A 22,939-nucleotide genomic window follows, 5' to 3' on the forward strand; every position below is an offset into this window, starting at 1 on the left:
ACCTCCATGCTCTCGGGCTGTCGCTGGCTGCGGCGCTGCTTCTTCTTCGGCAGAAGCAGCACGGGAAACGGAAGAGTGGGGGGTGCGGCGTTGCCATCCTTAGTGAGAGCTAGCCGCGTCCGCAGCACCGAAACATGCATGCTCTCGCAGAGAGAGCAGCCGCCAGCAGAGAGTGCGGCTTCGGCTTGGGAAGGCCCCAGGCACGAAACGCACTCCGAGTGCCCGTCGCCCTCATGCAGATGGGATCCGCACGTGGTGCATGTGGAACAACGCTCGTTCAGCTCTTTCAAACTGTATAACATAACAGTTTTTCTAGAGAAAGAATATATGTCGATCGCCAGATGGCCACAGGAGAACGGCTCATTCTAGCAGAGAAGGCTTGTTTCAATGGAGATAGCTTCAAAAAATTTCCGGAGGACACAGAGACGGAGTTTGTCGCTGAAGTTGAGAAAATCTGCTATAATGGCAAATTCAGGCTCACTTTATAGACTCTGCCATGCCCTGTTGGCGGGCTCTGTTAGCTGATTGGCGCATACATTGGAGGCGCCTTCGCCATTGGATGTGCAGTTGCTGCAGCACAGCCAATGAGTGAGCCAGTGTCTCACTGTGCTAGCTGTGCAGCTGCAATGCGCTTTACATTTTAAGCTTCAATAAATCTGAGGAAATTAGTTTCCCCCACCGCGTATAGCTACGCGATACGAAGTGACCGTTCGAAAGGGAACAAAGCAGCGCTTGCTTACCATTTTTGAATATCAATGTAAATTAGCTCAAGGGAAATGTGAATAATTAATTATAACTTGTTATAATTATGAAACTGCTCCGAGACACGGAGGATCCAAAAGCAGTATTTATTAAAAGGGTAATCCACATCCATGCAAAGGTCATACACAAATAAACAATCCAAACAATGACTGAGATAAGGGCATAGACAAACTGGGAAATCCAAAAGGCCAGGCAGAAAAAAACAAGTCATGGGAAAACCAGGATACAAGGCTCAGAGATGCAATACCAACAGACATGCAAGATCTAGCAAGAGACTGATAAACCAGGCTTTATATAGGCAGGAATAGCGAGATGATGGACACAGCTGAATGCAATCATGGATGATCAGACTGGGCAGTGAGTTATGGGTAATGAAGTCCGTGAGGGACTAGTCTGAAGTAGAGTGCCCTCTGGTGGCAATCACGGGCACTCTAACTGGCGACTGTGACCATAATTAATTATAAATATTTGGATCAGTTAATAGAATTAACTTAATGTAGCAGAATTAATATTACAATCAATTAACCTGTTTGTCCAGCAAACACTGAGTGTTAAATGTTGATTAGGGACAGCATGCTTATGAACAAAACAACAAACAACCTTGAGTGTGATACAAACAAGACTTTATTAACTACATTAAATGCTTAAACTAATCTAACATACACACACAGACATGCTTTCAGTTTACCAAAGGAGAGAGCTGAAGCAGATTACAGGAAAGTGAGAAGTTATAGTATTGTTTGAAAGTCAGCAGATCAACAGCCTTGAGCAAACCATCTGTTTTTAATTCTAACATTTTTAGTTTTTAGTTCTGACCGATTTTCAAAAATGGCCCAACATTGCGCAACGGCCGACCGTCTGCTTGGTGTGTCCTGGCCTTTAGATCAAATCCATTAACATTGCCGTTCATTATAAAACTATTTATATTAATTTTTATAACTATTTTGAGAGTTGTTGTGATTTAAATAATCATTGAAAATGTGTAATTCCCTTCTTTATCCTATGTTTTAACATTTATTTGTCTGTAGTTTTAACATTTATTTGTCTGTATCTTATGATGGACTTAGTGGTCTGCATTTTGCGTTCTTCTGTTGTTTAAATTTGTCTCTTATTTTCTGTAATATTCTCTCCAACAGCTGAAAGACCTGGTGGACAGATATATTTCTCACTATGAGCTCACACGTGGAAGAGTGCTGTTGTACTTCAATGAGGTGACACGAGCACAAACACACAGTCATAGTTAATCATATCTCCCTATTATATAGAACAATTTAAACTTGTCTCTCTCACCCTCAGATAGATGAAGGAGAGACCTGTATAGCATTCGGAGCTAAGCAAAGTGTGCCCATTGGATTAGTTCAACCAGCTCCTGCTACATTTTATGATTACTATGAACCAGGCAAGCTATTCCTATATTTCAATTTAAATGTATTTTACAGAACCATAACAATTACACTTGTTGTGACGCCACTTTTGAGACATTCTTTTTTAATATAAATATTGAATAAGGGGGCATGCTATAAAAAATGTCAGGGTGATATATGTAACAATTCACCACAGCGGAGATTAAGGATGAACACAAGGGAGTAAACACGGGAATCAAACAGATGAGTAACAAAGGGTTAGTAATAAGTATGCATTATAAGACCTGACCTGAATGATTCATAAATTATTAATTTAACCATTCTATCGTTTCTTATGCAGGGTTATTAAATTGTATATCAATGCAGCAGTTCAGCTAGGATCTGGAGGCATTACTTGCTTTTGTTGTTTATGTCTTTAATGGGGATTCCCTTCATCTGTGTCATTTGCCGAAAAATACATTCCCAGGTTTGTTGATTCGCTGGAGACGTTCTTGCGTCTGGTTTTGGGAAGCCAATCACGTTCTGGTGCGTTGGTGGATGAATGAAACAAGAGTTGTGGTTGAAGTTTGAAGTTTGAGGAGGGCAAAGACTATAGAGTTGTTGACTGAATCTTTGCAGATGCCTTGCCAAAAATGTACCTAGAAAAGCGAGACTCTCAGTGGAAAAGAAAATAATCTAAGAGAAGAAAGTAAGTGAGACGAGAGAAGTTAGATGACTTGCATGATGCTTTTCAGTGTTAACCTCCGTCTTAACCCATTTTCAGGTCTCCCCATATCCGATCTCAACTCTTGTCTCGTTATCTCGTCGAATTCTTTGTTTGTGTCCTGAGTGTTTGTCCAAGCCTTCGGATGAGTTCTGACCAATTAGGTATCGTCTTTGGTTCAGGGTGACTATTTCTACTCTCACATTACGTTATCTGATTTGTCTCATGGTCTCTTAACTTTCCCGCTCTAGCAGGGGATAATTTAAACATGTATTTTATAATGAGAGTATAATACATTTTACACAGATTTGATCCATGCCATAATTTAAAAAAAAAAGAAAGAAATAATTTACACACCTAGTAAACAAGACACATTTCCAATAAACCATTCAATATTCATTACAAAATAATGCATTAATTATGTGTGATCTAAGCATAATAGTCACATATAGGTTGTAGACATGATATAGAATGCAGTTGAACAACGTTTAATTATAAGTCAGTCTAGCATTGTTTTGGTATAATCTAATGCAGTTTGATATGTAAAGGTAGTCTATGTGGTTTTTAAGAGATTTCATTCCTGTGTTTAAAGCTCAGGTCAAACAGAGGTCTTTGAAAAGACGGTCGGTTTTGGATCTCTTTATTGGGAATCAAACCTCCTTTTGGCGTTAACTCATGGTTTTCCTCGTGAGGCTCAAGATGTGCCATCTCTTCCACCATTAGTCATGGGTTGACTGCCTAAAGTTGACATGTTAATAGTTCCTTCTTTTGAAACTATCCCTTACAAGCGCTCTTTGGAAGAGTTAGTTAGTTAGCTCAGACTGGATGGCACCCAATTGACAGGTCTCTTATTTATGGCCCTGGATTGTTGATTTGAACTCAACTCAAGGATGAGTTCTTCTTGACCAGTTTGAACAAATCATCACTGTCTCTTGGTGATATTTCAGGTAACTAGAGTCTTCTTAAACACAGGAATTTTACAGGAGAGCTTAGGCTCACAATCGTCCAAATAACATCTAAAAACCAAGGGAAACCGGTAATATCTCAGGTAAGTAGTCAAGAGTCACTTATCGCATTATTTAGGAAAGGAATCCAAAAACACAGCAATTATAGGAAGGAGGGTGAGTCCATGAAACCTTCAACAAGGCCAGTGTGGACTGTTTGACAGCGTGAGAGTTTTAAGCCATTCAAATGAGTGTGTAATGAGGTGGTGTGTATGATTAGAACTCCGGCGAGGAGAGCCTGATGTGGTCATAAAAATATAGCTGTTCTCATAATGATAATGGTGATAAAATCTTATTAAAAGAGGGTCATTCTTGCAAGAAAACTATATATTTACTTTTGAATTGATGGTTACAACACAATATATTTTGAGTTGTTACACTGAAACTTTTCTTTAAAATGGTGTAAACGTTTTAGAAATTTTTGTATATATCCAAAAACTTGTTTTAAACTAGTTTTTTTTTTTCTTTCTTTATTGTGGATGCTCTGATTTGTCACTGATGTAAATATCAATCCCCATCGGTTTCACAGACAGGAGATGTTCTGTGCTGTACAGCGCCCCCAAGAGGAGCAACATGGTTTCTGTCCTGTGCTCAGATGATGTGTGCCAATGTGCAGAAAGTAGGTTCTCAGTTGTCCGTTATCAATTCAAACAAACAAAAAAAAAACACTTTAAAACCAGCATATAACTAATCTGATGATTTATTGAAGAATCGGTTTGAGTTTTATGTCATCAAAAAAATGTAATAATCTCTGTGTCATCAGGGGGCTGTTTCACTGAGAAGAAAACAATTGAGATGAAAATCAAGAAAAAGGACAGATTTGATTATGCTTGTTACCACTCCAACATTGACTATGGTTTGTGACTCACAAGCAAACACTATAATAAAACCTAAAATATTTTTGAAGGTCAAGTATTTTCAATAAAATATTGACATCACATATGACATTTACTAATTCATATTCTTTTTATGACAGCACTTGAAGTCATTGTGGATTCAGTTTCTGAAGAGAGCAACTTTATATTGTATTTAACATCTGTGGACGTGGTCCTCCGAAATAGTAAGTAATCCTTTTTTTCTTTCTTTCTTTTTTTTATTCTAAGAGTTATAGTATGAATGTTGCATGCATTAGAATAATCATGAGTGATACTGATCAAGTCATGAGCATTTTAAAAATAAATGTAGAAAGGACACTGTGCTGAGCTTGTTATTTTATTAGAAATGCACAGATAAATTAAGAGTTTAACCTCTAAACCTCAGTGGGAGACTTGGATGTGAGCCCAAACAGCACACGGGTGTTTGCCAAGAGAAAGCACTGCAAAGGTGAGCTGAAAGAGGGCGAGACATATCTCATCATGGGAAATGATGGCCCCACCAAAGACTTGAGTGGAAAGTAAGTACATATTTTCATTTAGCAGTTGGATTTTCTAATGAAATAGAAAGTTTGTGTTTTTTTTGTTTTTTTTTATAGCCTATATTCCTATCAAGAACTATGGTTTGTGACTTGCTGTGGTTAGAGTTAGGGACAGTCTCATCCTAGATGTTATTTGATTGGACAAAACCCTGTGTAATGCAGAATCACTATTATTAGTAGTAGTAATGGTCAGTATTTTTTGTAGACCTGGGAAAGGACAAAGTAATGGAAGCTTGTTTCCATCAGGGAATTAAATATATATATATTTTATGTGAGATTGTATCTCACAATTTTGACTTTTTCCTCAGAATTCTTGGTTTGTATATTGGAATTTGGAATTTATAACTTGCCATTGCAAGTTTATATCACAATTCTGAGTAGAAAATGTTTTTGTCATTAAAAAGTCACAATTACCTTTTTTATACCCTGATGGAAACAAGCTTCCATACAGTTAACATGTTATCTTAAAGGGGTCATATAATGCCATTTTTGTACAAGCTAATATGATTATTTAGGGTCTAAATTAAAAGTTTGTAATATACTTTAATTATTAAAAATTCTCATTAGTATTGTAAGAAAACCTGGTCAAAAACAGCTCTGTTTTCAGCACGCCGTTTTAGTGCATATGTCTTTAAATGATAATGAGCTTTGCTCACCCCGCCCCTCTGTTCTGTGGTGAGTTTTTTACTCAACACACGTGGAGTGTTGCCTTGACAACAGTTGAGGCTATATTTTGAAGAATGGCAGGGGGAGTCTCTGAGGATAACATAATAACTACAACGCATTGTTCAGTATAAACGTGGAATTATTAATTATATTGAGAACGTCGTAAAAACATGACGTAATGTAACGTTACCCTGAGTGTAAACATTAAGTTAGCCACATTCATTGTGAAGCGTGCTTGCGATTTGCATAGATTAATATAAGGATTAATATAAAGGTTAATAAAACGTTACACTCACTTCTTCTGGAGGTTCAGCAGGAAAACGAATTGTTGGTACAGATCCTTTTTTCAGGTGCAGCTTCTTAGCAAAACCAGCTTTATATTGACCCTCATTTGTAAAGCAGTCTGGTGAAAAATTATTTGCTCAAAAAAAAAAAAAAAATGTCCTGGGGAATATTCCCTTTAAAAGCAAAACTCAGCCACTGTGTCTTCAGCGGTTCTGATCTAGGAACATTAAAATGACTGCTGTGTTCCTGTGCACCCAAGAACAGAACACCACAATCGCTTAGATGCCATTCTGCTCATAGACAGTGCTCCAGCGTATATCAACAATGACGCGCGGACTATGATTGACAATCAACAATCGTGGGAGGGGCGTCGATTTTGTGACGTCACAAAATCGAACAGCTCAATTTGAGACAGGGTAAAACATATAAGGAGATTTAAAAAAAACACTGGATGGATTTTTATCATTTTATGATGGTTGTGTACAGGCACTGCCAATACACATTTCAGTGCAATCAACTTGTAAAAGTGCATGTACCATTATATGACCCCTTTAAGATATTAATGAAATGTTAAAGAGTAGCTTTTGACACATTTACAGAATAAAATTTGATTGTATTATAGTTTCATGTTGCTTCCTAAAGATGGAAGTGAGATTAATAGCAATTATACTACAGGGCCGTTGAATGCTTGAATCTGATTGGTTGACGAACGTTCTGAGGTGTGCAATTATATTCAGGGAACCGCACGGCTAAAGTAGTTCCGGCAGGTCTTAACCGTATTACATTTCCATATCACTTCGCGTAGTCAACTGTAATAACGGAAAATAGGATACAATTCATAACAACAAACCGCATGCGCTTTATCTGCAGTTCTCAATGTCTAACTTCACAATCAATGGAAATATGCAGTTTAATTTTAATGAATAAAGTATATATAGTCCTATATATAATCAATAGAAAATTAAAAAGAATATTTCAATAAATTGATAGTCCTGCTGAAGATAATATAACAAATACAAAATTATTGATTGGCCTATAGGCCTACTTGTTAAAAGGGCTTTGTGTTTCATTTATTATGAAACACAAAGCCCTTTTAAAAATAATGCACACCCGAGGTGTAACGGCCACTCCGCTTCGCGTCGTGACCGCATTACCACCTCGGGTGTGCATTATTTTTCTAATAATTCAACGGCCTGTCGTCAATTATTCCTTACTTATTTTATTGTTTTGACAGTATTGTAAAATGCAATCAAATGAAGAATGTGAGTTGTAAATTCTCTTTCGATTTTTCCCCAACTTCTTTGGAGTGTATAGCAGAAAATCAAGACTTGTTATATTTACAAAATACAATTAAGTTGTTCACTGAAAACATTGGAAAAGATTTCCAATGTTTTCAGTGAACAACTTAATTGTATTTTGTAAATATAACAAGTCTTGATTTTCTGCTATACACTCCAAAGAAGTTGGGACAGAGGCTAAATAAAAGTGAAAAGCTTATTGAATATCCAAGTTAAACTCTTTTTGAAACAGTCCACAATAAGTAGGTGAATTGGAAATAGGTGAGGGTTGTCACTAGGGCTGTCACTTTTGTGAAAAAATAATTTTTCGATTTTTGAGACATAAGTGTTCATTGAATCAATTGCAAAATCGATTTTCCATATCTAAAGACGTTTCCATTTTCAACGCCAAATATAGGCAAATCCACGGACAACTAACAGGCATTAGGACGAACGTAAAGATATGCGGAAAAGCAATATTGTACGCCATAGAAGTCATCTTAAAGGCATATCAACATTCATGTCATGAACACTACTTATTAACACTAGGTGGCCATTACATTATGTGTGTCAGAGCCTCAGCCTGCAGTTGCTGTGTGTGTGACGCGCGTTCGCTGCGGGCGGATCATGACGAGCTGGACACGATCCGAGAGAAGGCCATTAAATCGATTCCCTTTTTTCGTTTTCTAAATATGTGTTGGTTGGTCCGAATTGATTGGGCAATCGATTTTCGAACGTAAAGTGACAGCCCTAGTTGTCACAGGGCCAGTCACACCCTCAGTACCAGTGCTCTCCGTTCCACCCACTCGTTCACAATCACCAGAGTTCAACAACACCTGAACCAGCTCATCAAGGACTCTCTAAATAAGCAGTCACTTTTCAGTTCACCATTGTCTGGTCTTGTTGTTCCTACCAAGCTACTACCTGACTACCCACCTGAAATGCTTACCTGTTGATCTGTTCCTTAATCCTCTTCAGTCGTTTTCAGTCATCTTCAGTCTCCAACCATCCAGTTTACTTCCGTCTTCACCTACAAAGATAAGATCTGTTATTCTCTGCTGTGTTTACTGTATATCATTTAACTCAAGTCACTCATCTGCTTGTATTGCTTATTTCCTATATCTGCAATAAACAACCTGTGTGGAAGTTACCTGTGTGTTGCACTCTTCTGTTTGGTGACAGAAGATCAGACCAACAATGCAACGTAGAATAGAATCAAGCAATGTCATCCATTTGCCGAACTGGTTCAAGCACTCCGTCAAACATTCCAACCACCCGTCACCACTTCTTTACCCACTGCCTCTGCCAGTCCCGTGGCCCAACCAGCGACCTACTCAGACGAGGCTGAGAAAAGCAGCGAGTTTCTGTGACAATGCTCGTTATTCTATGAGATGCAGCCCCAACTCTTCCACAATGATCGATCAAAATTTTTATATCTAATTTCCCTGCTGACAGGGCGAGCTTTGCAGTGGGCCATCTGGGATGCTATTGGCCCCATTACCAGCTTGCTGACAGCTTTCACCACCCCATTTCATACACTACCTGTCGTTAGCAGGAGGAACTTAACCGATTTGATCACAGCCTACCGTCAAGGTCTCAAGGTCTCAAACAGATTGCAATCTATAATAACGTCATAGGACTTGAGTTTCATTCAGTGTTCCATCCGGATCTCCCAGCGACTCCTGCATGCTTTATCAACCCACTCAGTATCCTCCATCCACCTCACCATCTGTCGCCCCTCCAGCACCTGAACCCATGCAAGTTGACACCTTTCACCTGTCAAATAAGGAGCATCAACAAAGGATTTTTCATCAACTGTACTTGTACTGTGGGGCAGAAGGACATCTCTTGCCAGAATGTCTAGTTCGACTACCATGCCCAGTGGTGAGTACTATCCAAATACCACCTTCTATTACACTCTTGACCAGAACTGATGTCATAGTGATGGCTTTCCGCCATTCTGTTACAGCGAAAGCCCTCATTCATTCAGCAGGCAACTTCATCTCCTTTGACTTTCTGCGCAAGCTCTACCTCCAGGAAAGACCCTGCTCACAAGTTCAAAACATCCACTCGATCCTGGGAAAGCCATTGGGCTGTGGCTACATTCAACATTGCACCCCCACTGGGACGCTCCACATCGGATGCCTCCATCAGGAGGAGATTTCAGTCATGGTGCTGGAGTAAAGGTTTATGCGTATTTGGCGTGCTGTCCGGGGGGAGGGCTCCGAGCTCGGAAATTGGGCCCGAACCCAGAGTACTCCCCCCGTCTCTGGTTAGGAAGATAGCCATGCAAGTGTGAGGAGATGGGGTGGTGGAGGGATGCTGAAAACTGTCGAGGAATAAGGGTGAGTTGACTGTGAATATTTATAGGCTTTACTCATGCTGATTGAGTGGATCTGTTCATTACTGATTGATGACAGCTGGTTGGAGTTACTTGATTGCTTGATCATTAGAACCTGTTCCTCCCGAACCTTGTTAATAAAACATCATTTCACGAGTTCACACTTACGAATGATCAGAGAGTAAAGGTTTATGCGTATTTGGCGTGCTGTCCGGGGGGAGGGCTCCGAGCTCGGAAATTGGGCCCGAACCCAGAGTACTCCCCAAAAAGCTAAGTGAGCAAAAGGACAGCCGCCAGTTTAAAGACCCCCCCGAAAGAGCGTAGAGATTGGCGGGCTGGCATTTCAAGGAAGAGCCTGGTTGTCTGGCCAGGAGAGCTCTCGCAGCGTCCGACGGGGGTTCAATATGTAAAGTCTTGGGCGGGTAAGTTCAGCAGGCATGCGGGAAGGCAAGTATGGATGTTCGAACGGGAGGGTACTTGTGGCAATTGTCACGGCATCGGAACGGGTAAGCCTTGTCGGAAAAGAGAAAACGCAAATGCTTGACTGGAAGAGTTTGCTGCGTCCACTGGGTGATTAAAACTTGCAGGACAGAGAAAGAGGAGACGAAGTCGCCTGGCCTGGGGAACTCTTGTTGTGTCCGCTGGGAGATCAATACTCGCTGGACAGAGGAGGAGGAGACATATGCTCGACCGGGAAGGCTCTCGCTGTGTCCGCTGGGAGATCAATACTCGCTGGACGGAGAAAGAGAAGACTTGGATGCTTGACCGGAAAGGTTCTCGCTGTGTCCGCTGGGAGATCAATACTCGCTGGACGGAGAAAGAGGAGACAAGTTTGGCTGGAGAGGCTCTCGCTGTGTCCGCTGGGAGATCAATACTCGCTGGACAGAGGAGGAGGAGACATATGCTCGACCGGGAAGGCTCTCGCTGTGTCCGCTGGGAGATCAATACTCGCTGGACGGAGAAAGAGGAGACAAGTTTGGCTGGAGAGGCTCTCGCTGTGTCCGCTGGGAGATCAATACTCGCTGGACAGAGGAGGAGGAGAGATATGCTCGACCGGGAAGGCTCTCGCTGTGTCCGCTGGGAGATCAATACTCGCTGGACGGAGAAAGAGAAGACTTGGATGCTTGACCGGAAAGGTTCTCGCTGTGTCCGCTGGGAGATCAATACTCGCTGGACGGAGGAAGAGAAGACCTATATGCTCGACGTACAGGGCAATACTCACTATATAATTTTTTTTTTTTTTTTTTTTTTTTTTTTTTTACTCGATGAGGGTTTGGTGGGCTTTTTTAATGTGGTATCGGTTGGTTCTGATGTAGCTTTGGAAGGCGTCTGAGGACCATCTTCCAAGGGCTTGGATCTGCTGCTGAGAGAGGCCTTTTTGAGCTGCTGAGGTTGCTGCCCCGATGCGGAAGGAATGGCTGGAGAAATTCTCTGCCGGGATGCCTGATTGTTGGAGAACGGATTTGAGGTGCTTTTGGAACCAAAAGCGTGTCACAGGTTTGTTGGAGTCGTCCACGAAGAGGGGTTCGAGATGGGATTTAGCCTGAGAGTTTCTCAGTTGGAGGTATGCCAGTATGGTTTGGTATGGTTGAATTGGTGATGAAAGGTTGAAAATGTATATAAAATGACCTTTTTTGGTTTGATCTGTTTTGCTTTGTTTTATCAAAAAGGAGATTGTCTCACTGTCAAGTACTGATAGGTCTGAGATGCTTGGGTGGACTTTTGGGTCAAATCGGGAAGTGATAGCCAGTTCCGAGCATCTGAGGAAACCAAAAAAGGCTAAAATAAACATGGCATCGAGCGTGCGAGAGGTGTTGAGGGATTGGTAGCCTGTGCGCAGGGTATAAATACATTTAGTGAGAATATCTAACGTGATGGGATGTCTTGTGTCCGGGCGGGTGGGCTGGGATCGTTGGATGCCTTTAATTAGGAGGGAGGTTTGAGAATTATTAATTTCCGGGGAGGGGGTGCCATGTATCAATTTGTGAAAAAATTGGATGCCGCTCAGGTAGCCTTTGATGGACCCAACTTGGAGGCCCTTAACGCTGTTGAGGTAAGAGATGAAGGAGGTTATTGAAAGGAGAGAAAAATCAGGGAATGGTGTGTTGTAGGAAAAGTGGAAAGTTTTAAAACATTTCCATGCGGTCACGTAGGATTGAAGAGTTCTGGGAGAAACTGCTTGAAGAATGGTGTCGAGCGATGTGTCGAGGAGGGATTTTAACGAGTGGGTTACGGGAATATTCATTCCGAATAATGAGGTACTGGAGTTGGGAATTTGTCCGCCTCTGGAGCCAGCGTCCTGAATTTCTGAAACATAAAGCGAGACAGAGAGTCAGCGATTTGATTTTTTGACCCAGGGATATGTTTAGCGATTAAAATAAATTGATCACACGCTGAAATCCAGATTAGACGTCTTAAAAGTGGCATCAGTGCGGGTGAGTGGGAACGGCCTTTATTAATGCATTGGACTGTAGCTTCGTTGTCGCAATGCACTAAGATACTGCTAGCAGTCCATTCCTTTCCCCACAGGAAGGCTGCTACTACGAGAGGGTAAAGCTCGAAGAGTGCGGACGACTGTAGAGTGTCCTGGATTTGGGGGGGCCATGGAGACGCGAACCAGCGACCTTGGCAAAACCCCCCGAAGCCGACTGAGGGGGCTGCATCTGTAAATAGCTGGATGTCGATGGGGGATGAAACTAGGTTCTTATAAAAAAAAGACAGGCCGTTCCACTGATTAAGGAAAGTTATCCATAGCCTGAGCTCGTCTCGGCATGCTGCAGTTAGGGAAATAAGATCCTCTAGCGCGTGCACTGAAGATGCGAGAGAGAGGAGATGAGAAATGAAAGGGCGTCCTTGTGGAATGATGCGCATGGCGAAGTTTAGGTGGCCGAGCAGGGATAGGAGTTCGCGTTTGGAACACTTTGAATGGTCTACGAGGGTAGATGAGATGAGAATTATTCTGTCGATTTTTTCCTTGGGCAGGGAGGCCTGGTATTTAACTGAATCTAAGTTAATGCCGAGGAACTCGATGGATGTGGCGGGACCCATGGTTTTTTCTTGGGCGATGGGGATTCCGAGCTCGGAAAAAACTCTTTGAACTGTGAGAATATGAGCGGCTGGAATGGCACTGGAAGGCGAAATGATTAGAAAATCGTCTAGCAGGTGAATGAGGTGAGGAATTGCGTAGTTGTTTGACAAGATCCAGCAAACAGCTTCGGATAGCATGTCAAAAATTTTGGGGCTGCTTTTGCATCCAAAAGTTAAACGAACGGCAAAATAGAATTTCCCTTGCCAGCGCACTCCGAATAAGTGCCATGAATCAGGGTGGATGGGCATCACTTTGAAAGCTGAGGTGATGTCAATTTTTGCGAGCCAAGCGCCACGACCCACGATTTTTATTAGGTCGACTGCTTGGTCTACGTCATGGTATTTGAGAGAAAATTCGTCTAGTGGGATCAGGCTGTTAATGCTTGGGAAAAATGAATTATGCGGAGCTGACAGATCAACTATGAGACGTTTCTTACCTGAAAACTTTCTCGTAGCCACGCCAATGGGGCTGATGCGAAAAACTTTAAATGGAGGATCGTCAAAAGGGCCAATCATAAAGCCTGAATCGACTTCTTTTTTAATCAGGTTATCTACTACGTCGGGCTCGGCGAGAGCCGATTGGAGATTATCGCAGATGACGTTTTGGGAGAGCGGGCAAACCACTCCAGGTTTAAAACCATGTTGGAGGCCGGAAAGCAGATATTCAGTGAAGTCGGAGTCCGGGTGGTGAGCTAGTTCGATAGAAAGGCGAGAAATATTAACGGGAGTCGATAAATAATTTTTGGATTTTTTATTGACATCTTTAAACACGGGGCATACAGGACGGGCATGGGCACCGCCGCAGAAACTACATATGTGCAAGTATCGACAACGCTGCCTGGTGCACTTGCCAGCGTTAAAATTGTTGCAGAGCTGTTTGCTATCCGTAGAAGCTCTGGAGCTGAAATCGGCATCGTGGGGATTTGCGTTGATGGTTGCCGGTCTTGGTACATAACTGGTGGATTTAACTGGTGCTGTGTTTGAGCAAGGGGGAATGGAGGGGTTAACTTGTGGGCATGATATGGTGGAATGAGCTACTGACCTGCAGACCGCGCAAGAAATGTTCCTGCAGCCAAGGAATACTCTGCTGTGAAGGTCGGTGTCGAGTGCACCCCAGTAAGGGCACTGGTTCCACTGGGAAACTCTAACAGCGCATTTTGCCGAGAAGAGTTTGTGGTAGGTATAAAAGTGCCCTCCCCCGTAAGACAACGCGAGCTCGGCGATGAGCGCTAAATAGTCGTTCAGTTCGCGCCGCCTATGAGGGAATGCTGAACAAATGACTTCTGTGAAATGGCTGAAAGCGATGGAGAATTCAGAAAACGAAAGTAAACGTGATGAATGCATGTTTTGATTTTTTAAAGTCACTGAAAAATCCCCGCAGTCCAACTGGCGGTTAGAATCGGACACGGGGAGCAGAGAAAGTAAATGTGAAAGGTCTATGTCTGCACCTGCCAGGATCTGTGCTCGGATGTTGTGGGCCACTGGTGGAGGCTCCAGAGCAACGGCGTTTTGTGGGACAGGCATCGGTGTAGCTGTAAAAAGAGAATAGTTAGATTTTGCGTTTAAGAGAGAGCTGAAAGGGAGAGAAGCCGGGGCTGCGACTATCGGCGGAGGCAGCCTCACGCTTAAATCGGCCTGAGGGGCTTGGGGAGGGAAATTGAAAGAAACATGAGGGGGAAAAGGAGGATATGAATGAGAAGTGTGAGCCTCAGTTACAAGCGGAGGCAGCCTCGCGCTTGCTTGGGCTGCAGACCACTGAAAAGGGGAGGAGTTAGCAGTAGTCGCGGGAAGATGACTGAAAGGCCGGGCCTGCGCCGCTAGCGGAGGCAGCCTCACGCTAGCGTCTGCTACGGGAGCCGGAGGCCACTGCAAAGGAAAAGAGTTGAAAATAGCGGGAGGAAGAAGCTGGGAGGCTGGGGGTGGGCCGGCGGGCCCAGCTGTGTAAGGCGCTACGGCGGGAAGCGCCGCGGTGAAAAGCTGAGCTGAGGCGGGAGGCGAGTGAGGGCTCGCAGCGGAGGCATCTGGGGCGCGGCCCAGGCTCGCTGAAGGCCTGGTACTGCGGGCTGATGCACGCCGAAAACCGGATCTTGAATGAGGAGGAGACTGTGTCTGGCGAGGCGGATTCGGGGCCTCCCGGGTTTTTTTCAGCCTGCTGGCTGCCGTGGAAGCTGGGGTGGACTTGGGAGAGAGATTGGATGACTGCACGGTGACGTACAGATTGTACAATTGCGCTTTGTTCATCCTGCGTGAAGGCTGAATATCAGAATTCATCAGCGCTTGTCTCAGACTCATGACTGTCCACTTTCCAATGGGTGGAATCGTGGGTACGGCCGAATGATAGGAGGATGCCGGGGAGAAAGCTGGAGTCCTCGCTGGTGGAGGTGAGGGCAGGCCTCGGCGTCTTGGCGTGCGGGGGGTTGCTTGTGCAGACCGGCGCCCGCGAGCCTGGGGCTCGGAGGCGATATCAGGCGGAGAAGAAGTGGTCCTAGGGCCGGCTGATGGCGGCGGAGGAACCGGAGAGCGGTTGAGCTCGTCATCGGACTGTGAACGTTGCATTTGAGACATCGTTTGCAGAACGGAGAACCAAATGCTGAAAACTGTCGAGGAATAAGGGTGAGTTGACTGTGAATATTTATAGGCTTTACTCATGCTGATTGAGTGGATCTGTTCATTACTGATTGATGACAGCTGGTTGGAGTTACTTGATTGCTTGATCATTAGAACCTGTTCCTCCCGAACCTTGTTAATAAAACATCATTTTGAGAACTGCTTACAACTTGTCAAGAAACTGTCTGTCAAACAACCCTTCACCAGAAGAACAACTTCTTCAAAAACTATGTTGATGCCATGGGATTGTGCCATCGACCTGCTGCCTGAGCCACTGTTCATCCTAGAACAGAAGGCCATAGAGGAGTACATTGAGGAGGCTCTTAAGGATGAATTAATTTGTCAATCTACTTTCCCTGCCACTTTGTCCTTTTTTTCCCACAAAGAAAAAGATCAGAGGCTTGCGGCCCTGCATTGATTACTGCACTCTCAACTCACAGACCATTAAGTACCGTTACCCTCTTCCTCTGGTCCCAACAGCCCTGGAGCAGTTACGTGGAGCTTGCGTCTTCACCAAGTTGGACCTGCATAGTGCATACAACCTCACCCGGATACTTGAGTGTGAGAAAATAGAAAACCACCTTTGTTATACTATCGGGCCACTATGAGTACCTCCTTATGCAGTACGGGTTGTCCAAGTCGCAAGCTATGTCCCCGCTATGTCGGTCCATCTAGAGGCAGATCAACGAAGTCACATACCGATTGAACCTTCAATGGACAATGAGTTATCTGTCCCAAAGATGAAAGTGACCATCCAGACATTCATCAGTGATGGGTACAAAAGCAAACATCTGTCATGTTATGGTGGTGCATTAGTGGAAACGGCATGGGTGACGTGTGTGAAGGTACCACTGACGTGGAGGCATATATTGGGTTTATACTGTAGTATTACAAATGTATTAAATGTTTAATTTAGATTCCAATACAATCGTATATAAACTGAGAAAGTTTAGTAGACTGATTTTAGCATTTGAGGTATAAATTATGATTATTGAGTTTCCAGCAGTAGATGCCAGACCTGTAAATGAGTCAGACTCTTATCTTCTGTCTTTAATGGCTCTTGGAGCCCAAGCCCCAGTCATTGAATAGTTAGACTGATTGGATTAGCATCAATGCGTTTGAAAAGTTATGCTGATGAGATTAGAGCCGCAGAAAGTTTGGTAACAAGCTAACGCCTACTTCATTTACATGTTTTGTTCAGAGTCTCCTCCTCTATGTAATCCCTCCCCTCTTTGGAATGTATATAGACTACAATATATACTGTTTTAAACTAGACTGTTGGACGACCTACAGCAACGCACAGCGAAGTCCTCAATAAAAAATAACTTCTGTTTGAACGCGATCCCAACGTCTCCTGGTCTCTGCTTTGACGAAGGAAAAAGTTTCCTACAATACAGACATTTAATGGCATCAAGATGACATATTTCATGGGAAGTAAGATAATACCAGGTCACATTCAACATGTGCTTCATCAGAGTGTTTTTTAGACACTCTACACTCTAGTGGATGCGCTTTAAGGGTCTGCCTGCAGTCCATATCTGTCTCCTACTAAAAATGTATGGCCAATCATGAAAAGGAGAATCAGACAATGACAACCATTGTCTTTTGAGCAGCTGTCTTGTATCAGGTGAGATTGGGCAAAAAATCCACTTGCAAAATTTCAACAATTAGTTCAAAAATGTATTTTAATGTAATTAAAATTAAAGATTTGACACAGTTGTAAACATCGCTCTTTCCCAAATTTTTAACTGACTTTTTTGCTGCCATCAAAATCAAAATTGTTTTCAATGAAAACATTGGAGATCTTTTCTGTGTACTTTTGTCAGTTAAATACATTTGTAAGAGAATGAACAAATCATTCTTCTTTTATATGTTTACAATATATGTATATTGTTTCATATATTTCTGTATATTTCTACAGATTTTCTCTTGCCTTTGTCTTTTAACTTATTTGGGATTGGTGGGCCCTGCACTGTTTTCTGTAAAACTGCTTCATCATATTTCATTCATGTTTATTTAGCAAAGTTCTATACTAATACACTTAGTATACAAATTAATATAATTCATTAAAATGCCTTATTTTCTGTTTTGTACACTACCATTTAAAAGTTTGGGGTCAGTAAAAAAATTGAACAATAATACTTTTATTCAGCAAGGATACATTACATTAATCAAAAGTTTGAAAAAAATGTTGTCCAGTCAATTTGCGCTGCATCTGAAGTAGCGACACAAGCATTTGTGAAATCAGCCCAATGGCATGGCAGGATGTCAGCCCGTAGCGTGAACTGTCTGTCATATTTATTGTTCATTTGTCTGCTGCCAAAGCAGAGCAGCAATCTCTCAGCAATCTTGGGCGACAGACGGAGGTGGATGTGCTTAGCATTAAGGCAGGAGAGACTAAGGCCTTGCCACCTCACTCTCTTGCTTATGAGGAGCTGGTGGAGGTTGCCACATGTACTGTGACCCAATTAAACTTTGACTGGCTGACCGAGAGACAGGATGATTGTCCTAAAAGCAAGGTTGATTAGCATTTCTTACCCAGTAAAGTGCAACCTCCATGTCAGGGCCAACCATTTTTTTCTGATACTAAGTTGTCGTGATAGTGGAGGAAATTGTTTTCCACCCGTCTCCTTAGCCACCAAGTCTCTATTATAGGGTTGAAAGAGCATGGATATGGGGCAATGTCTAAGGTTGAGCAGCCACTTGAAAGCTATCTCTCCCCTGACATGATGTCGTCCTTGAAGACCCTGACATTACCCAACCAGGCCATGTAGAACAACTTAGGACTTGGTAGCGTATACGGCAGAAGGTCTAGCTGGTGGTGTCTGCATACCATGGCCATCTTGCAGCAGTACCAGGCCGGTCTAATAAAAGACATGAATGAAAGCAAGGGGGTGGGCCCGGAGGCAGTTCGAGAACTGTGCCGGGACACAGGTTTATCTCTTTGGGCCAGCAAGGAGACGACCTGAGCCACTGGTCTATCTATTGCAGCCCTGGTAAATATATGGCAGGAGAGGCATTTATGGCTAAATTTGTCTGGAATCAAAGAGAAATACAAAGCCTTTCTCTTGGACACACCGCTGTCCTCTCCTGGCCTCTTCAGTGATATTGTCACCTAAGTTTTGAAAGGTTTCAGAAGGCAAAAAAGCAAGTAACGGCAATTCAAAGACACCTTCCTCACTGAAGCTAACTGTGTCTATCGTGTCTAGTTGGACGCTTGAACATTTTTAATCCATTCGCGCGTCCAAAGCGAAAAAGACATGCATAAAAAGCAAGCGTTTGAAGCGAAATTGACGCGTGTCCGAGGCTAAATCCGCTTCTTGTGGGGGCAAGTGCTAGGCAGTTGTCTGTTTGCAAGATGGCTGATGTTGATCGAGCATTCATCGAGAGAGTTAATGCTCTGTGTTTGCTATGGAGAGCAGAATAGCGGCGCAGGGGTCATCGTCGCCGTACTTGGGTCCACCAGACCCTCTGGAGGTGTACCCAGTTTGGCGAGTTTCACTATTTGCTCCAGGAGCTGCATCTGGATGACAGCCGCTTTCAGCTGTACTTCCGCCTTTCGCGCGCCCAATTTGATGACCTGTTGTCCCGCATCGGAGCGAGGATACATTAAAAAAAGTTCAAAATGTTGACTTTGAAACTAACTCGGATCAGATCAAATCAGATTAGAGGACTGATTTGTCACAATATATCTCAAGGACACATACTTAAATGTATCCATCCTTCCTCAGCACAGGAAGTTCCTCAGGTTTGCTTTCGGGGTGAACCTTACCAGTATCAGGTTCTTCCTTCCAGCCTAGCATTGTCACCCGGCACCTTCACAAAGTGCGTGGATGTAGCTACGGCTCCGCTGCGCCTCCAGGGCATACTAAATTATATCAACGATTTGGTTGATTCTTGATCAATTTGAGCATATGGCGGTTCGGCATTGAGATGTTGTTCTCTCCCATATGAGGGAATTAGGGTTAACCCCCTGGGGTCGGTGGTCGCACCAGCCACTCATGTTAAGTCACCCTGCCATACTTCCTGTAATTGACATTCATCCCTGTAATTGACTCTCTCTCTCTCTCTCTCTCTCTCTCTCTCTCTCTCTCTCAGCATGCAGTACCTGCTGGATTCAAAGACATGGGTCGAGCAGAAGCTATCACCCTCAATATGCAAAGCATCAGTCAACAGGATGTACTGCAAAGAACTGAAAGATTTTGTGAAAGAGTACCAAGTTGATGGGTGTAACGTGTAGACGGAACTGCAATTTGGGGACATTTTATAATTTCACGTCACTACAACAGAGGAATCTACATTTATCCTGAATTAACCATCATTTCTTATTATGTTACAAATTATGATAACTGAGAAGAACCTGTAAGACATACATTTGCTTTATCTGTAATCATGTCTTAAAATAAACTTGCTTACAAAACATTTAAGAGTCAGTAACTTTAAAACACAATAGACCACTGAAATCACATTAGAGTGCATCAGTGTCCATTCACTTTTTCAGCTGTCAGTGCGAAAGAGACTCAAATAACTGTCAATTTTTGTCATACATATAAGTGTTATATATGATTCAAAACGGTAAAATTTCTACTTTTATTTGTGTACACTCATCATAAAAATGTTGTGACATTCGTAAAATAAAGAAAATAGACATGTAGTGTGTTCTGCCATCTCTCAGTGTGAAGTCTTTACAAGCTCCCATTCAAGATGCTCACGCAGAAATACATCCTCATGTGCGTTTGTCAAAGACAGAGTTCCTGACCGCGCTCGCTTCCTTCAAGAGGGTGGGGGACCTGCAGGAATTGTCGGTCAGCAAATCAAATCGTGCCTTGAGTTTGGATCAGATCATCCTGAGACTCCGGCCTGGATACATTTTTAAAGTACCCATCACTTTAGGGACCAGGTGGTGAACTTGAAAGCTTGAGGCAGACCCAGCCCTTGCGTTGCTATATCCCGTTCGCTAACTGCGTGTTATCGCGGACCGCACGCAGAGCTTTAGAAGCTCAGAGCAGCTCTTTGTCTGCTTTGGCGTTCAGCTGAAGGAAAAGGCTGTCTCCAAACAGCCCATAAGTGTATTGTCCACATATAGTTTTCCTGTCGGTAAACCTGTGTCTTTACCTGGGCAGTTCTGCTCTGCCCCATCTCTGCATCGGTAGTAGCTCCTCCCTGGTTAGGTAGGACCTACCGCAGAGATCTTCCATATGTAGCACTGCCCCACAGTTCAGTCCATATGTGTAACCACCACAAGTTACCTCCCTTTTGGCAGGGTGTGGTTTTCTTAGCGTCCCTCTCCATTGGACTAGGAACACTTCCCCAGCATTAACAACACTGGTCAAGGCTGAAAAACAATGGGAATTGAGATCCGAAGCACTCTTCTCCGTGAAATGTCACGACAAAGGAACAGCAGCTACAACCATCCCCAGAGTAAGCCCCTTCGGTATGGAGGACTACCTCCTCGGGCTTACAAGTTGGGTAGGTTACGATTGTGTGAGGGCAGTTGCAAAAAGGGCACGTGGCATTTGCCAGCATCTCAATCTCCAACACTCATAACACAGATCAGTGGCAATGGTGCTTTCCATAGGGACCCCATGACATCAGATGTGTATGTTATTAATGTAACCCCCGATCCCTGAAGGAGGGAACGGAGACGTTAAGTCTCCCTTGCCACAGCCCTGAACCAGCGCTGAATGGCTGGGATCCCTTTCTCAGCTCCTCAGCAAAATATGAATGAAGTGAGTAATGCATATACCTAGTGAGTGAGTAATGCATATATATGAATGAAGTGAGTATATATACCTGTATGTGTCACAGGTCGAGGTGGGCCAAGCCAGACTGCACCCACCCCTAGACCAGGATCACCCTGAGGAGCGTGTCAAAGGAGGAGGCAGGAGACAGGAATAAAAAGAATAACCGGCTTTATTAAATATAAAAACAATTTGAAAATCCTAATCTAAAATTCCTCTTCCTTCCTCTTCCCAGGAATCCAAGGCAAGTGGGGGGTCAGGCTCACTTCCTTCTGGCGCTGGTGCCAACTCGCAGTGGTAGGTACTGAACAGGTGGGTATCGCAGGTGAGTAATTGAGTCAAGCTTACTTCCTTCTGGCGCTGGTGCCAACTCACAGTGGTAGATACTGAACAGGTGGGTATCACAGGTGAGTGGGGGGTCAGGCTTACTTCCTTCTGGCACTGGTGCCAACTCCCAGTGGTAGGTACTAAACAGGTGGGTATCGCAGGTAAGTAAATGAGTCAGGCTTACTTCATTCTGGCTCTGGTGCCAACTCACTGAACAGGTGAGTATCACAGGTGAGTATCGCAGGGGAGTAGGTGGATCAGGGCTCACAGGAGTTGTAAAGGGTGGGCACTTCGCACCATACAGGTGGGTTTCAGGGCTACAGCAGACTCAAGTCGCAAGCGGAGCGGGGCTTTGGCTGGCACAGACAGAATCAACACTTCAAATAGAGGTGAATAGCTCTCACATGGGTGGCAGGAGACAGAGTCAATAGCTGAGCAGGGCTTTCACTGGGGCAGACAGCACACAAACTTCAAGCAGAGGTAAACAGTTCTCACGTGTGTTGCAGGGGACAAAGTCACAAGCTGAGCGACGTTCGCTGGAACAGACGGAATCAACACTTCAAATAGAGGTGAACAGCTCTCACATTGGTGGTAGGAGACAGAGTCATAAGCTGAGCAGGGCTTTCACTGGAGCAGACAGCACACAAACTTCAAGCAGAGGTAAACAGTTCTCACGTGTGTTGCAGGGGACAAAGTCACAAGCTGAGCGGGCTTTCACTGGGACAGACAGCATACAAACTTCAAGCAGAGGTAACCAGTTCTCACGTGTAGTGTGCACACGGGGGCTTTTCCTTCTGACATCCAACAGGTGACTGCAATCGATCTTGCTAGACTCTTATGATGGACGGTAGACCAGCATAACACATGGGGAGTGCACGGCGATAAAAGGTAAATCTTCCACACACACACGACAGTCCAATTCCAAACATGCAACGTGATGGGAAACGTCAATTTCAGCACTACAAATCCACTCTTCAAGTGCAAAGTAAGGCCAACACTCACCCAGAGGTCTCGATCTGAAGAGCCGATGATAGTCAGAGTTGGGACAGATGCGGTGAATAATTTCCTCACCACTACAAGCGGCTTCACTTCGCTGGTTTCAATGGCCGAGGGGGAGGCTAGAGATCGACAAGGAATCAGTATATTTCACTCAGTGCGATGTATACAACGTGATCCAAGCACTTCAAACCAGTATCCAATTTAGTGTAGAAAACATGCGGTTATGAGATTCAATTTGTCAATCGCTCATCTCACTCTTTCCCAGTCCAGACGACGAATTCCACTCTTCAAAACTGCCCTCGGATCCCACAAGCAACACTCCTCTTCTTTCACGATGGTCCTTCAGCTGCAACACTCCACAA

At 43.6% G+C, this 22,939-nt stretch overlaps 1 protein-coding gene across 2 annotated transcripts in view; it reads left to right on the top strand.

Moving 5' to 3' along the window:
- Positions 1–20,171, top strand: part of LOC307005205 (complement C4-B-like) — a 38,970-nt gene extending 18,799 nt beyond the window's left edge. Inside the window, exons 35-41 of one of the 2 annotated variants that reach the window (XM_079625107.1) lie at positions 1,899–1,973; positions 2,059–2,161; positions 4,363–4,452; positions 4,597–4,689; positions 4,810–4,893; positions 5,094–5,226; positions 19,609–20,171. In XM_079625107.1, the coding sequence (XP_079481233.1) occupies positions 1,899–1,973; positions 2,059–2,161; positions 4,363–4,452; positions 4,597–4,689; positions 4,810–4,893; positions 5,094–5,226; positions 19,609–19,750 (720 nt within the window). In that variant the 3' untranslated portion in view covers positions 19,751–20,171. The remainder of the gene's footprint in view (positions 1–1,898; positions 1,974–2,058; positions 2,162–4,362; positions 4,453–4,596; positions 4,690–4,809; positions 4,894–5,093; positions 5,227–19,608) is intronic. The other variant, XR_013799234.1, reaches the window with a different exon arrangement.
- Positions 20,172–22,939: the final 2,768 nt, after the last annotated feature.

The sequence above is a fragment of the Phoxinus phoxinus genome (genome assembly GCF_949152265.1).
Source record: "Phoxinus phoxinus genome assembly, chromosome: 10".
In the NCBI taxonomy this organism is placed as follows: domain Eukaryota; kingdom Metazoa; phylum Chordata; class Actinopteri; order Cypriniformes; family Leuciscidae; genus Phoxinus; species Phoxinus phoxinus.